At 40.1% G+C, this 15,551-nt stretch overlaps 1 protein-coding gene across 1 annotated transcript in view; it reads right to left on the bottom strand.

Annotated features, from left to right (window-relative positions):
• Nucleotides 1–2,267: 2,267 nt before the first annotated feature.
• The window catches only part of ITGA8 (integrin subunit alpha 8), a 188,863-nt gene continuing 175,579 nt past the window's right edge, over nucleotides 2,268–15,551 (bottom strand). The window contains exons 28-30 of the mRNA XM_084875768.1: nucleotides 15,432–15,533; nucleotides 7,202–7,324; nucleotides 2,268–5,090 (exon numbers count right to left, since the gene is read on the bottom strand). Coding sequence (XP_084731894.1) covers nucleotides 5,004–5,090; nucleotides 7,202–7,324; nucleotides 15,432–15,533 — 312 coding nt within the window. The 3' untranslated portion in view covers nucleotides 2,268–5,003. The remainder of the gene's footprint in view (nucleotides 5,091–7,201; nucleotides 7,325–15,431; nucleotides 15,534–15,551) is intronic.

The following is a 15,551-nucleotide window of genomic DNA, read 5'->3' as shown; positions in this document are numbered from 1 at the left end:
TTGCAGGCTACCTGGGAGTGAGGTGAACAGGACGAGAGTGCAGTTAGAATGTGGGGTATCCACCAAGCTTGCTCTCACTCCCCCTGTTACCCTCCCCTGAGACACCAGGGCTTGCTTGCCAGGGAAGCCCCCACGCTCAGGTGCCACCCCCCCCCCCCCAAACCCTTCCCACACCCAGGGGACATTTTCCAAGTGAGCCAGGCTGCAGCCACTGGGACTGCAGAGGCCAGTCGGGCTCCCCATGGGTTCATGCAGGAACCGGTCTACAAGGCCGGTCAGGAGAGAGTGCACTGTCTGCCTGGCTTCTGTGCAGCACTGCCGGGCAGCCCACAGGCCCACGCTGTGCCCCTACTCACAGTGTCTCTGTGTGGGGACTCAGGTGCTGTGACTCCAGCGAAGGGGGCACACGGAGGTCTCGGGGTCCAAGGTCAGCTTGTACCTGCCCTTCCATGCCAGACACTTGCAATTCAATCACTCACCAGGCCTAGGAACCAAACCTGTGCACGAATTTTGTGCACCAGGCCTCTAGTTTAATTATAAACTGCTTGGTTCAAGAATTGTGTCACAATAAATTTCTGCTGTCTTAAGCCACCCAATTTGTGGTACTTCCAGCCCTAGGAAGCTAAACTAGAGGATATATATGGAATTTTAAAAAATTGAAAATTCTGACAGAAAAAAAAATGTTAAATGTGCTGGTATCCTAAAAAGTTGAAATCTAAAATTTTAAAACCAGGGAGGTCCACTTCATTGCTTAAAAATAAATCCCACCTAAAGGTTGGCTAGTTTGCTGATCACTTGGTTATTTCTACAACATAATGCATAACCAAAATAAACAACAGCACAGAGATTTTTAAGAACATTCCTACTGTGTCATCTCATGGTGCTGATGGAAGTTAAATTCAAGACGTTTTTGTTAAGGGGCACTAGTATCAGGCTACATTTCCATGTGGATTTTAGCCAACAATCATAAATAATAGAGAACTTGCTCATAAACAATTCCAAAAGGCAGCATGTCAGGCAGATGGTATTTGGGGGGGTGGGGAGGGGGAGTTGAACATGAGAAGCATTGTTGTGCCTTAAGTACGCTGGCCATCCTGAACTCACCATTAACTGAAGCATCACTGGGGGTTATGGTTTTACTCAGCTCTCACATGAGTCCAAAGTTTTAATGCTTTAAACTTCTATGCTAAAGAAATTAACCTTTTAATGGCATCAAAGTTCTGCAGGAGAAAACCTTCTATATATAGTAGATTTGGGGGGGAAACTTTAGACTCCAGGGAGGTAGATACTATCTCAACATTCATGGGTATCCACAAAAGGCTTTCATGTTTTGGTCTTCATGAGGGTGCCAGGGTGCTGGGTGCCAGAGAGGTAACCTGTGAGAATGGAGCAAATCTCACAGAGGACGTGTGTAACTTGCAAGAAAATCCTACTTTGCCACAAATTCTGCAAGCCGTGATACTTATCTCATTTGTCCAATCCAGGCACCCAAATCGCAACTTAATGTTTAGAAAGTACTGCCACAGTTAACGGTCTCCATAAAAAAATGTCTGGAAGTGACAAAGATAGCAGCAGCGTTTGTTGAGAAGGCAGCTCTCACTGCTCACATTAACCAATCAAGCACGTCACTACTTTCCCCCTCACTTGAGCACAGGTAGCTTTAACCAGGGGGCTGGCCCAGTGTGGATCCTTCCATGTGCTTCAGGGAAGTCTCGCCCCACTCAGACTAGTTTTACTGAGATGTGACTTTGATCTTCAGCACCAATATCACTGAATCTTAGATTTGGCTGAATTTTTTCCCATCTGGGATACACAGACCAAAGTGCCATGAAGGACAGGAAGAGCCTTTGAGTTGGCTAAAGATGCAAAGGAAGGCTTCATAAGCGATTTATATTTGGCCAAAATTTGAAAGACAACATAGAGAAACCAGTTGTATAGGGTGGGGGGTGTCAGAAATGACCTAACAAAATTTTAAACATTTTTATTGTAATTTAATTCACATGCCATAAAACTGGCCTAGTTTAAAAAAAAAAAAAAAAAAAAAAAAGTTCTGTGTTTTTTAGTATTTTCAAAGTTGGGCAATTATTACCACAGTATAAATTGATAACATTTTTATCATCCCAAAGGAGTAAAGCATTTTTGCTCTTTCAAATTTCTTCCAATGTTATTTTTATAATAAATAATCAAGGTGTAAAGACAAACTTTGCTGTCTGCCACTGTGGGAAAGCTTTCCTTCACTTGTGAAACAAACCACAAGTACATCCAAGTGTCTTTCATTTTTAATTTTATTAGTGAGAAGGTAAATAGGTACATGAAAATCTTCACAGGTATCTACAAATGTATTTAAATAAAACAGGAAAAATAGTTGAAATAGAATTTTAGTGATGACTAGTCCATATTGTGTACTTACTGTATAAAAACCTCCAAGTTTATAAAACTTCACTTGCCCATTTTCCATGTCTTAAAAACCAGCTGCAAGAATTGTCAAGGGGGTATCTAACACATGGAGAGACTCTACGACAAGCACGGCACATTCTCAGTTATGCAAGTGACTGGCAATCCTGTGAGCAGAAGCAGATGTGCTCAGTGCGTGGTAAGAGGACTCTGCATGTGGAGGGGAGCCAGGAACGTCCCTGACCTCAGTGTCCTCTCCTCCATTTGCTTCCACTTTCTAAATGGGCGAGAGGGTGGTGTGTGCTTGCCAGCCTGGCCTCCGAGAACTGCCTGTAGGTACCGGTGCTCACCCTACTCGAAGAGACTACTCTTGGCTGGGACCGTGTGGAAGGCAGAGTTTGCCTTTGAAGCCCTCAGACCTTGCTCTGTTCGGGCCCCAGTCTTCGTAGGACCGTCAGTTTCCCCAGGTGGCTGTCTGAGTGCTCTCACGGGGTCCTACATTTATCGAACCCTAAAAGTTCTGAGTTCCTTCACTAAGGTTGTTAGCTTAAAAGGCAACGGGTGGGTTTTTCTCTTGGGACCAAAAATCCTGAGGTGCTCATTTCTATTGGCTAAAATGGAGACAAGAGTTAAGGCATTATTTGGGGGCATAGAGTCCTGCCTGAAATCCCTCCAATCATATCCCGTAGATGGCTACTTCCCTAGTGTAAAGTCAATTCTAGACAACCGACACCCAGGACCAGAGGCTGGTGTGGGGCCCACAAATAGTCTGAGGCACGTGCGGTTCTCACCCACAGTCAGCCGCATACACTGCAAGCCAGACTTCATTCCTGATAGACTTGAAGCTGCTACCATGACAGGATTTAATTCATAAGCGGGAAGAATATGAACTGCATCCGTGTCTTCTTCCATGTGTCTTTCATTTGGTGTCCAAAGACATTCTGCAGCTACAGCCAAATGGCTTGTCTCCAGGTTAAGGCACGGCAGAAATTTAATGTCTGTGAGTCTGGCTCTTCTTTCAAACAAAGTGTGATGTTGAAACTGGGATACAAGTTTTCCAATGGCTCTGTAAACTTAAGGTTTTGGGTCTGCTTGTTCTACCATTCTTAAAATTCAGGATATTAATTTAAAAATAACTAGTGCCAGTGTAAACATGCTTTAGATACATAGGTCTATAAAATATTGCACATAAATATAAACTTTGTTCAGCATTTCTTCCTAGTAATTTTTCATTATTATAAAAAGGATACAAAGTTGTGCAGACTATATGAATTTGCTTGGTCAATTTTGCTTCAAAAATGTTAATCGTACACATAATTATGGCTTATTTACAAGTTTTAAACATCAAGTTTTTGTGATGGTTAAATTCAAGATGATGGGAAAATAGCTTACATAAAGATACTTTTCCAAAGTTGTATACTATAAAGATTATCAGTAAAAATGAGTAGTAAAGTTGAAATAGGCAGTTTTAAATAAAATCCTTGGGAATCTGTTTTCATCTCACACCTGCATAACTTTGCATTTCCTTTTTATTTATGTGTAACCTATCTTCTCTGTGTACATAATAAGTTTGAGATATAGTAGAAAAAGTAGGCATTTAATCTGAAGTTAAATATTGGTGTTGCTTCTTATAGATATTAAAAATGTTTACCCATATTGTTAAATTGCTTTTCAATTAACAAACTCTAGACATTTTTTATAATCACCATAACTTTTAAACACCACACAGGGTTGAGAGTACCTTGAAATGTGTGTATTGCTAATTAAGTGGAACGATTATTTTCTTAAATAAAAAGAACTATAAATGTAACTTTACAAAGCTACATTAAGCAGATGTGAGTCCCTAGAAAATGTGAATATAAGTAATTTCAGGTGGAAGGCAGTAGAATATTAAGTGAAGCTATCTTCTAACACCAATTTGCTTTTCCTTAACATGACCTAAAAAGCTCTATTAAATTACTATCTGCACACAATGGTTAACTTAGAAGGAATTAAGAGAGCTATTTAGAAAACCAGCTGACCAAATCTTAATTTCCAAAGCCTCTACATGGCCAGGGAAACAGAAAATAAATAAATAAATTGTTATCCTTGCTTACAAGATTATCTTTGTTGTTTCAAAAGTACTTTCACAGTACCAACAACAACATATACTTGTCTCCCTGAGCTGTGACATCATTAGAAATATCTCTTTTCCATAGGGAGGTGTCAAATATTCTGTAGGATACAGTAGTGTCGGAAGGTTTGGTCCTAGTTCGCCTTCTAAATTCTTTCATAACTCAGTCCTTTTGTCTTTTGTGACTTAAGTTGGATTTACCTGGAAAGCAGCCTTGGTTTCCACACCCTCTTCAACGTGTCTGCCAAATACAGAGTGACTCGAGGGAAAGAACCTTGCCTGGTGGCTGTTTCTACAGTGGTGAGCATGTTTCCTTCCCAAGGCTGGCGGGCTCCGTGGCAATGTCTCCACAGGATGGTGACCATGAGGTGATAGTTCCCAGGCCTTTCCATTTCCCAGGACGCTGGCAGGTCCAGGAAAACCTTCGTTTAACCTTCATGTTCCTTCTTTTCTTTGAACAGGATCGTGTCAGTTTTTGGTCTTTGGTTTTTCCTTTTCAAGCACCAGGGGTTTTCTCATTTGTCAGCTGTTCCCTGTCATTCATATCATCTTGGGGGGGTCTTGATCTGTCAAAGAATCCACACTACAGAAAAGAAAAATGGGCTATAAAAGCAAGGCCTTCTGGGAATTTGTGAAACCCTCGTGCCAATAATGTTCACTTTATGTATTGGCTAAGGAAGGAACTTAGAGCTCTTTGGAGGTAATCTTCCTGATTCTCCAAATGAGGAGGTGAAAAAAGAGTATGTTTAACCTGGAGAGGAATGCATTGCATGGGGCAGTGTTTGTGCCTTCCTGCTGCCTTGCCCTGATAATGGGAGGATGTCCCTGTTTTATACAAACCAGTTATGGATCTTGCATCTTTCCCTGGGGTTTCAAGGATGTCCTCTCTGCTTTCCTGCGTGGTTTCTGGAGTCTGCAGCAGCAATAACTGCTGACCAGGGAAGGGAGAGTCGCTCCTGAAATATAGCTTTCTCAGGATGGATCACAGACTGTCAGTGCCTCTAGGTTCTGTGTATCCTTCTGCACTTGATGGGACATATAGTATACAGAAGAAGATCTATTTTAATCTTAGGCCCTTTACAAAGATTAACCAGGAACTTCGGAAAGAGGTGATTGTAGAATGTTCATCCTCCTGAATTTCCAATTAGTATTTGGTCTAGGCCAGTGGTCGGCAAACTCATTAGCCAACAGAGCCAAATATCAACAGTACAACGATTGAAATTTCTTTGAGAGCCAAATTTTTTAAACTTAAACTTCTTCTAATGCCACTTCTTCAAAATAGGCCATGGTATTTTGTGGAAGAGCCACATTCAAGGAGCCAAAGAGCCGCATGTGGCTTGCAAGCCACAGTTTGCCGACCATGGGTCTAGGCGAAACTGCCTACAAACTTGGAACCTCAGTTTGTGTTTAGTGTTTCTTCATTAGAAACCCAACTATTAAGTCATCTTTCTTTTGTAGGATTAACACAATGTTCTGTCAATTGGCACGTATAACTATAACATTATGGAAATACAGTTACTATAAATAATAGAATAACACAAAAGCCTGTTTGTAAAGGTGTGCAAGACTAAATGGGCTCAGGATGGCACAAAAAAACTGATACAGATCAGAAACGCCATTTTTTCACTTAAACAGCAAGTTTTTCCCAGTTTAAAGGTCTCTTAAGCATGCTTCATATTGTTTTTAAATAAAAACACACTATGATTTTTGGAGAAACACAACAATAGCGGTTTAGTAAGATGTGACTGGCCGAAACCGGTTTGGCTCAGTGGTAGAGCATCAGTCTGCGGACTGAAAGGTCCCAGGTCCGATGCAGGTCAAGGGCATGTATCAATACATTGGTTGCGGGCTCATCCCCAGTGGGGGGTATGCAGGAGGCGCCTGGTCAATGTTTCTCTCTTATCGATGTTTCTAGCTCTCTATCGCTCTCCCTTCCTCTCTGTAAAAAATCAATAAAATATATATATTTTTAAAAAGTAAGATGTGACTGGGTTAATTATTCTGACAGTCATGTAATCCTGACATTGTTTCTCTTTTGGAATGGAAAGCTCTGTGAAACTTGATAATCATGTTTGTTTTGGGGCCAGAAATTAATCCCTATTGTAGATTTTTAGAACAAACTTTAGTATAACACATGAAAGAGTAAGTTAAGGCTTCCTAATGAAGACAAACTAATTGGCAAGATTAAAAAAAAAAAAAAACAAGTCCAAGAATATTATAACATGAATGATCTATTTGTCCTACTTGATAGTCCAAGTACCAATTAATTACTATATTAATTACATCTGTGTAGTGCTTATAAAGAAAAATCTCAAAGGATTGTTGATAGGACCATTTAAATAAAAAGCTTAAGATCTTGGTTAATTAAACAAGAAAAAGAAGTCTTCATAATAACATTTTCATTCCAAGCATATTGGAAAAAGTTAATAAGGTCTAATACCCTCTATATTTATTTATAAGAGATCTCAAGATAAAAGCAACATTCAACACCCCCAAGTCTTCTTAAATGTCAGTTACACAAGGGGACTGTTTGCCAAAGCAAACAAGATACAAGGTTTCTTTTATGTTTTTTAGACTGTTAAAAACTCCCAAATCACACCTCTAGCATAATCTTTTTAAATCCCTAGATGTAGCCTTCTAAATCTCCTCAGTGGCCTCTCTACTCAAAAAGGAAAATAAAATAAAGAAACTTACCTTCCATAAAGCCAAAGTCAAAATGGCCAGAACCAATAATCCAAGAAGTATCGCCAGTATTATCACCCACAATGGGATTGAGAAGGAAACATTTGGTGTTGCCCAAATAACTGACGTCTTAATCTGAAGTGAAAAACAAAGCATATGAGCTTTACTTTGAAAACTCTTTGGTGAAATAAAGCAGTAGTGAGCAATATAATATTGGGAGTAGTTCTGAAAAAAATCCATACAGTAATTGAAATCATCCTAGGAGAGGCTGAAGGGGTTATTGCACTTGAACATGGATCTTAAAAACTCATAATTTCTCATGTCTCCCAGGTTGGGTGAAAAGCCAATTATAATTATATTGTAGATGTTTGGCTTATAACAGCACAGAAACCCTAAAATAGAATTGAGGTGGACCAGGAACCAACAAGGTGGAAAGGAATGAACTTTAACTGGGATGGAACTTTTATAAAAACAATGGCTAAAAGTAGACCCTACAAAAGATCAAGTCTGTTCACTTGTGTTTCTCCACCAAACTGAGCTAACCTCTCCAAGAGGTGAGCTTGTGCACAACCACAGACTGTTGTATGTACAGGAAGGTTAGCAATCATCTCATCCAACTCCTCATTTTACAAACGAGAAATAAATGAGTCCCACAGGGCTGATTCATAGAGTGCAGCAATGTCAGTGCCTCTAGGTTCTGTGCTCTGTCAAAGGACAGCCCAGAGTGGGAGGCTAGCCATCTTGCATTTGACGGAAGTAACTACAGTATGCTGTGGAGCTGCCTTCAATCCTATCTCCAATTTTCAGATACTATTAGAACTCATTTCGTTCCCAGTGTTGCAAGGAAACTTGGGATTAAATGAGGCCTTCTCAGCAGGCCTGCATGCTCAGTGTCTGTGAATGACCCTTGCCTCCCAATACTGGCAGGAGCAGCAGCAGACCCCCAAACAAAACCACCACCTGCTAACACCTTTCGTCAAGGAAAAAAGAATAAATATATTCTTGGATCCAAAACGTTCTTCACCAAGGAGACTTATCTGGCTACAGATAGAAGTAAGCATTGCCTCAGCTAAACTGGTTGAAGTGATCTCAGGCAACTTGCTGTCAAGTTGGTTGGAAGGCTCATGAGTCCAGTCCTGATACACGCTCAAGAACTCTAGGCCACAATTCCCTGATCCACCAGTCAGGAGAGGATGAATTCATGGTGAAGGTTGCTGGGCTCTCACACTTTTCCTGGCTGGAAACATATGGATGTCTTCATAGCCTGCACTCTGGTATCGGGCCCTGACTCTGCTCACTTCTTTGCTTCTGCTTCTTAACTAGGTCTGAGCATCCCGTCTCTGCTCTTCTCAGCTTGTCAGGGTTTTATTGCTCCTTTCATCTTGGCTCACTTCCTCTGTGCATCAGACATACTGATGACTTAATTCATTGAGTTCTCCGAACCAAATGTCATTTATATTTAGAGCAGAACAGGATCGACTGGAGTGAAACTGCCAGTCATTCCACATGGACGATGGTGCCAAGGACCAGGCTGGCCAGGGCCTACTCACGGTTACTCATGACCTTTCTGCCTTTGACTGCTAGCTGTCCTTGCCAGTATTGTCTCGATTTCATTGAGCACATCAGTGGAAGTGCAACATTCTGTGATCACGATGGCATTAGCCATACTTGGCTTGCCATAGTTTAAGGACAGGGCATATGGTACTGAAGAAATGCATTACAAGGGCTCAAAGCATCACCATGTCCCTGGTTTCTGCAGCCTAAGTAATTTATTTAAAAACTATCCTTTCATGTGTCCTGCATGAGCGAATCAGGGACTAGATTACTTCTTAATTATTTTTATATCCTGCTCCCTTATGCATTCCATCTGATGACATATATGAAATCAGCATACAGTCCTAACATATGAGGTGCTCAGAGAAAGGGCATGCATATTTTAAAATGACCCCGATGCCACTGGGAGCAGACTAACTGTGTTTTGGTAATGAGAATGTCAGAATTTTGGAACTGAAAAGGACGGTAGTGATTGTGAGTTCCCAAGCCTGTTACATTGCCCCGGGAGAGAGAAAATCTGGAGCCATGTAAAAGTCTGAGGTTTCTTAGGTTCCTTTCCTCCATAAGTTCTAAGTCCATGGAGGAAATACAGTTTCAGTCTATACTTTGTGCGTGTGCTAGAGATTGCCTTTATTTAATTTACACTAAGATAAGCAACAATGCTTCTCAATTTTCCATCCCAATTTACCTAATTTTCTAAGTCACCTCCCACTGTTTCATATTAAACATAGGAAACAGTCCTAGTTTTGAAATAAAAGAAGAAGAAAGCTAAAAGAATTGAAATAAAGGCTAGAGACTGTTCAGATTTTTAAATGGAATAAAGAATAGCCACCAACTACTTTGCTGGGGTTTTGGGCCAGTTGATTATCGCAGGTTGCTATGTATTGTCTTTAAATTTTGTCTGCCTGTAGAAAGGAGCAGGGAGGTCACTTACAAAGAACTAATAATGATATCTGAAGGGTTTCCCCCCCTACCCCTGAAGTGATTGAAAAGTAGGAGTAAAACATTAAGTTGAACAAGATATGTTTAGTAGGGTCTCTTGAAGAAAACAGTTTTACAGGGTCATTACAAAATCTACTGTTGTTTGCATTCACTTCTTAAAATTCTGACAGCAGCGTCTTTAAAAAGTCCACGTGGAGGAACGCTAGTGTCCCTTTCAGTTCCAAAATTCTGAAATTATCAGCACCACACTGTTGTCAGCCTGCTGCCAGTAACAAATATCAATCTTTCTCTGAACACTTTAAATGTTAGGTTTACATATGTTGTATATATTTCCTATATGTCATTGACTATGAGGAAAGGACATAAAGAATTTTTAACCAGGTGAACTGGACTTTTCCCTGAACTTGCACCCTGCTCCCCTTGCAGGCTGCCTTTATGACATCCACGTGGCACTGAGGCTGCCCCAACTTCTCCGTGTAAATGGGTGCAGCTTCGGTGTGGCCAGGTGCGGCTCAGTGGCTGAGCATCAACTTATGAACCAGGAGATCAAGGTTCCATTCCTGCTCAGGGCACATGCCTGCATTGCTGGCTCCATCCCCAGTAGGGGGCGTGCAGGGGGCGGTCAATTAATGATTCTCATTGATGTTTCTATGTCTCTATCAATCTACCTTTCCCTCCCTCTAAAAATCAATACAAATGTATTTAATAAACAAACAAACAAATAAATTGCTGCAGCTTCAGGGACCTTCCTTGGCCCTAGCTGTTTTTCTAAATTTATCCAGGATTTTCACTTTCATAATCAAGACATCCCTACACTATGGAGAGAGAAAAACAGAAAATCAGCAATAGTGCTCAGAGCTTTCTTCAGGTTTCCAGTGCAGAGGAGCAGACGACGCTGCTGGAAAGAGGTGAATGAGAGTCCCACGTGGCTCACCACTGGGAGAGTCACATGTCTCGAAAGGAGAGGTCCTTCAGAGAACACATTGCTTCGGGGCTCATGTGACATGTCACATCTGCAAATGGCAAGGGGGCATTCCATTTGCATGTGGAGACAGGTAAAGCAAAGCTTTTCCTGAAACTTGATGTTCTGTAAAAATAAACTAGAAACTTGAGCTGCCAGGCAAGCTAAAAAGGAAAAGACTTAATTGATCATATTTATGGGGCCGGCATTTATTTAACTGCTGTGGAAATTATAGAAGGGTTTTGGGAAAGCTTGGCCTCTATATAAATGTTGACAAAACACCAAACATTTGTTAGTTCTATTATTGATGTTTTTCTTGCAGCTTCTTTTGACAAGCCCACCAGAAGCTTACATTGTCCATTGGATAATAAAGAATGAGAAAAATAGGTCATAGTTTTTAGAGCTTCTAATGACTAATCCCTGATTTGTAGTAATAATTTTTCATTCATTTGAAAGTAGATTTATTAAACACCCCATGTTCTCTGAAGCTATGTGAGTCTTCTCATCAGCTCCAAGCTGAACCTTCTATAATCCTGCTGTCCAATAGAAGTATAATGCAAGCCTCATGTAAAATTTTTAAATTAAAAATTTTCTAGTAGCCACATTAAAAAAGTAAAACAAGAGAAAAGAGCCCTGGCCAATGTGGCTCAGTTGGTTGGATGTCGTCCCACACATCGATGGATCACCAGTTGGATTCTTGGTTAGGGCACATAACCAGGTTGCAAGTTCGATCCCCGGTATGGGGGTATGCAGGGAGGCAACCAATCAATGTTTCTCTCTTCCTAGTACATGGATGTTTCTCTCTCTCCCCCTCTCCTTTCCTTTCTAAAAAAAAAAAAAAATATACAGGTTAAAAAGAAAGATGAGGCATTAATCTTAATATATGCTTTATTTAACCCTAAATATCAAAACTATTATTTCAATGTGCAGTTAATATAAAAATATTCATGAGATTTTTATATTCTTTTTTTGTTTTTACTAACTGCAAAATCCCGTGTATGTGTATATTAAATAATTGTAACACATAATAATTTTCAATAATTAAAGTGAAATACAGTCTTACTCAAACAAGAAAGCTGTGTTTAATGGAAAAAATATCTAATGCAACTGCAGTTTTAAACTTACATTTAAATGAGTTAAAAAGAAACAGTTCAGGCCCTCAGTCACACTAGCCACGTTTCAGGTCCTCAGTATCCACGTGTGGCTAGTAGCTACCACACAGACTGCGCGGCTCTGGGGCATCCTGCACAGTCTCACACAAGCTGCGATGCACTTTCCCCAAGCCCGGGATGCTCTCACCAGGAAGATGCTCCCCGGGCAGGAGATGGGGTGTACTTAGGACCAAAGGTTTTCCTTAAGGACCTGGGCTTGTGGTTACTTACCTTAAGTGCTTTAAGAAAGAAAGAAAGTAATACTGAGTAACCAAAGTACTTAAAATTTAGGGAGGAAAATTGCATTGCATGCCAGCTAATCCGCAAACCATTTTAATTAATTTTTATGTACCAAGAACCTGTAGCTATTTAAGGAAACAGTATACCGTTTTAACAATTCACTTATTATAATTATCTGCAATTTTAGGAAGTGGGACTCATAAATTGTAAGTGGTTTAGATTTTCTTCAAATGATGCTAAGTAGGGAACATCTAATCGTACCTTCATCATGTCGTAAATCTTGTTGTTCTTTATTATGGTTGGAAGACCATAAATAAATCTTTAATATGCCTACATTTTCTCACTGACATATGATGTTTTTTGTTTGTTTGTTTTTTGTGCAAATTTTGACAAAAATAGCAAGGTAGAAGGAAAAGGACTCCCTTGCATTATGCAACTGTAATTAATGTTGACATCTGTATTTATGTATCACAAAATCTTGTGTAAACATACTGCAGTGAGGTCACAAGGATGTTTTAAATACATGTACCAAGACACCCTACCTACAGTGCCATTTTACCATAAGGTGGACCAGCTGAACACACATTTTAACAACATTTAAATAGCCCCTGTGCCAAGTAGTGCCTAGCATAAGTTCAAACTCCAAACAATTTTCTAACATAAGAATTCCACTTTAAGCTGCTGAAGCTTTGCGAACAATTCTGAAAATTAAGTGTATTCACAGTTCATGGTTGAGTTTTTAAGTAAGAATTTTATATACTTTATAATAGCCACCTTTGGAATTTGGCTTTAGTCACATGGAACACAAGTATTAAAATTAATTGGTAAACAAACAAAAAAGTGTTCAAATAGCAGGAACTGTTTTGTGCATGCTGTAATGAGCCAGCACTCAGTCCTCTCCCTCTGCTTCATGCAACCTTTCCTCCCCCTCGGGACGCGACAAGTATGACGTCGTGTGTGGAGTTCATTTTTACCAACACCATGCAAGCAGCAGATGGGGACTGCCATTTCTTCAATATGTAAAGCTTGTAGAAGCCTCAAGAAATGTTTGAATTATGACCATGTTGAAAGGGAGTATAAACACGCTAGTCACCCCACACACTGGCCTAGCAAAACAGTCGAATATTCTCTGGTGTCTTGACAGAAGGAGAAGCAGAGAGACTCTCCCCAGTGGCAGAGCTGGGATCGGAGCTCTGATGATTTTCAAGCTACTGACCGCAATGAGTTCTACCACCTTAAAGCAATTCTCTCCCTCTGGGATCTTTTTAAGATAAGAATAACAGGAACGCACTATAAAATATGTCTGAATGTTTTTCCAATTACAGTTAAGCTGTCACTTAACATCATGGACAGATTCTGTGACTTTAAGTAAACTGACATAATGAAACCAATGTTACCATAGGCTAATCAACATAACTGTTAACTTCCTAGGGCATCTCATCAACATCGTAACTAAATTATGGTGAACAAAATGATGTTATTCTAGGACCTGCTGGTGCCTTTACCTAAACGGTGTAGTAAATCATCCACATCAGATAACAAGACTGGTTTTTAAACACAGTGACGAGGGTGGTGGGGGTGGAGGAAGCATGTATCTGATCGTTTTGTGGATCTTCTGAGATGAGTTGAGAACAGCAGGCTGTCACCTGTGCCAGCACAGAAAGACTCAATACTGTTGATGGAATCAACTGTAACATGTGTTTCTGTTAATGAACATGTGCTCAGAGACAACAAAAAGGCCCAGATTTATCTCCCTTAGAGCTACAAGCCTTTGAACCTCTCTGGATGAACATTTTATATTAAAAACCCAAAGCCTCTATTTTCTAAGTTGAACATAAATCCAGACTATAACAGACTTCTCATGAAAGAGAGGTGAACTAAATGAAGAAAGATGTGGCAGTGCTTGCTTTAAAATGCCACCAAAGTTTACTGAAATAGTTTGACTCTGAAAATCTATTGACATTTCCAATATTGGGAGGGGTGCGGGGAAGTTACTATTATTGAGAATGGAGACTGAGCTTGTTCTGGGTACTATGCGGGAGTTTTATACACATAATTTTATTAATTGTCTCAAAATTCTTTCTGAATGTGGGTAACAGCCTCAGCAAAGTAGAGTGACTTCCTCCTGATGGTTTGCTAACTAGGAGAAAGCCCAGGAGACTGCATTTTCCCCCGTGTGCCTGCCTGTGCTGGAGGTTCTCGATCCCAGTTTCACTACAGAATCACCACTTGTCAATCTTTTAAAGCACAGTGTCCAAGCCCCGCTTCAGACACACTTAATCCTTAAAGACTTAGCACGCATATATTTATTTAAAGTCACATGAGTGATGATTCTTTTGAATACTTGGGGTTGAAAATCCCTAATCAATGGGTTAATTTAATTTAAATTACTAAAAGTAGTTAGGCTAGAAAGTTTAAGTATTACAATTATCTTGGAAGACCTAAGAAATTGTGGTAGTATCAATTTCTATATCATCCAAAGCAGTGCTTCTCAACTTTTACCTTGAACATGATACCCTGATGCTTTTGGTGAAATGCAGGTCTGCAGAGAGGCCTGTTTCTGAATTTCTAACAATTTCCTAGGTGATGTTGGGTCTGTTGGTTTGTACGCCGCACTTTGAATAACAAGGATTTGGGGACCAGCGTTCAAGTGGGGGCTGAGGAGTGTCTATGGGTGACCAAGAGATGAAGGTTAAAATCTCAGTACTGCTTCCTGCAGCCCTGGCTGTGAGCACTCTCACCGTGAAGGCAAAGCTTTGCAGATCCTGTCTGCTCAGCCTCCCACTCCGTCTCCCCTCCGCTCCTCAGGGCCTGCCAGGATGCTGAGGGTGTCAGCTGTTGTGCTCTGACAGATATTTGGGGGTCAGTTATGTTTAATAGCCTCAATTTTTAAAAAAATAAAATTTTGTCCAAATTAAGTTCATAGTATACCTTTTACTATGTGAAAATCGAGGTTCTCTACGAAGAAAGGAAAGATTTCTGTCTCCTGTCAGGCAGCTGGTCTTTGGCAACCGTCCCTAAGGAAGAGACGCGTCCCTCCCTTCTCACTCATGTTAAAGTTAAGCAATTAGTACAATGTCATTATAATGGTATTGCTGTCTGGACTTTGTAAAAAAAAAAAAATGGCTTGATTGAAAATGACATTAGTCCTGCCCTGTGATTTTTTTTGGGTGGTGATGGTGGTGGTGGTGGTGGTAGAAAGTTATATTAAAAGGTTAAGATTTGATCAAATAACACTAAGTAATTTCCAGACTGAAATAATAAAACAATGATATGAGGGGAAACTGTCCTCAAGTCGATGTAATAAGCAATTAAACCTAGTACAAGCCAGAAAAGTGATTTAAAAAAATATTTAAATGAAATTATTTGTGCCTGTATATTTTTAGATACTTACTGCTATGTTTCCCTCTGGGAGTTTTGCTGGCTGGTCTTTATAAGGCATCTTCTTAACTTCAAAGGACACCAGGGATGCAAGAGAATAGGGATCATTCTTTCTCTGCAATTAAAAGTATTT

Source organism: Pipistrellus hanaki, assembly GCF_964339955.1.
Source record: "Pipistrellus hanaki genome assembly, chromosome: 1".
Taxonomy (NCBI): Eukaryota; Metazoa; Chordata; class Mammalia; order Chiroptera; family Vespertilionidae; genus Pipistrellus; species Pipistrellus hanaki.
The sequence above is the reverse complement of the archived record's forward strand: the minus strand, read 5'-3'. Positions and strand labels throughout refer to the sequence as shown.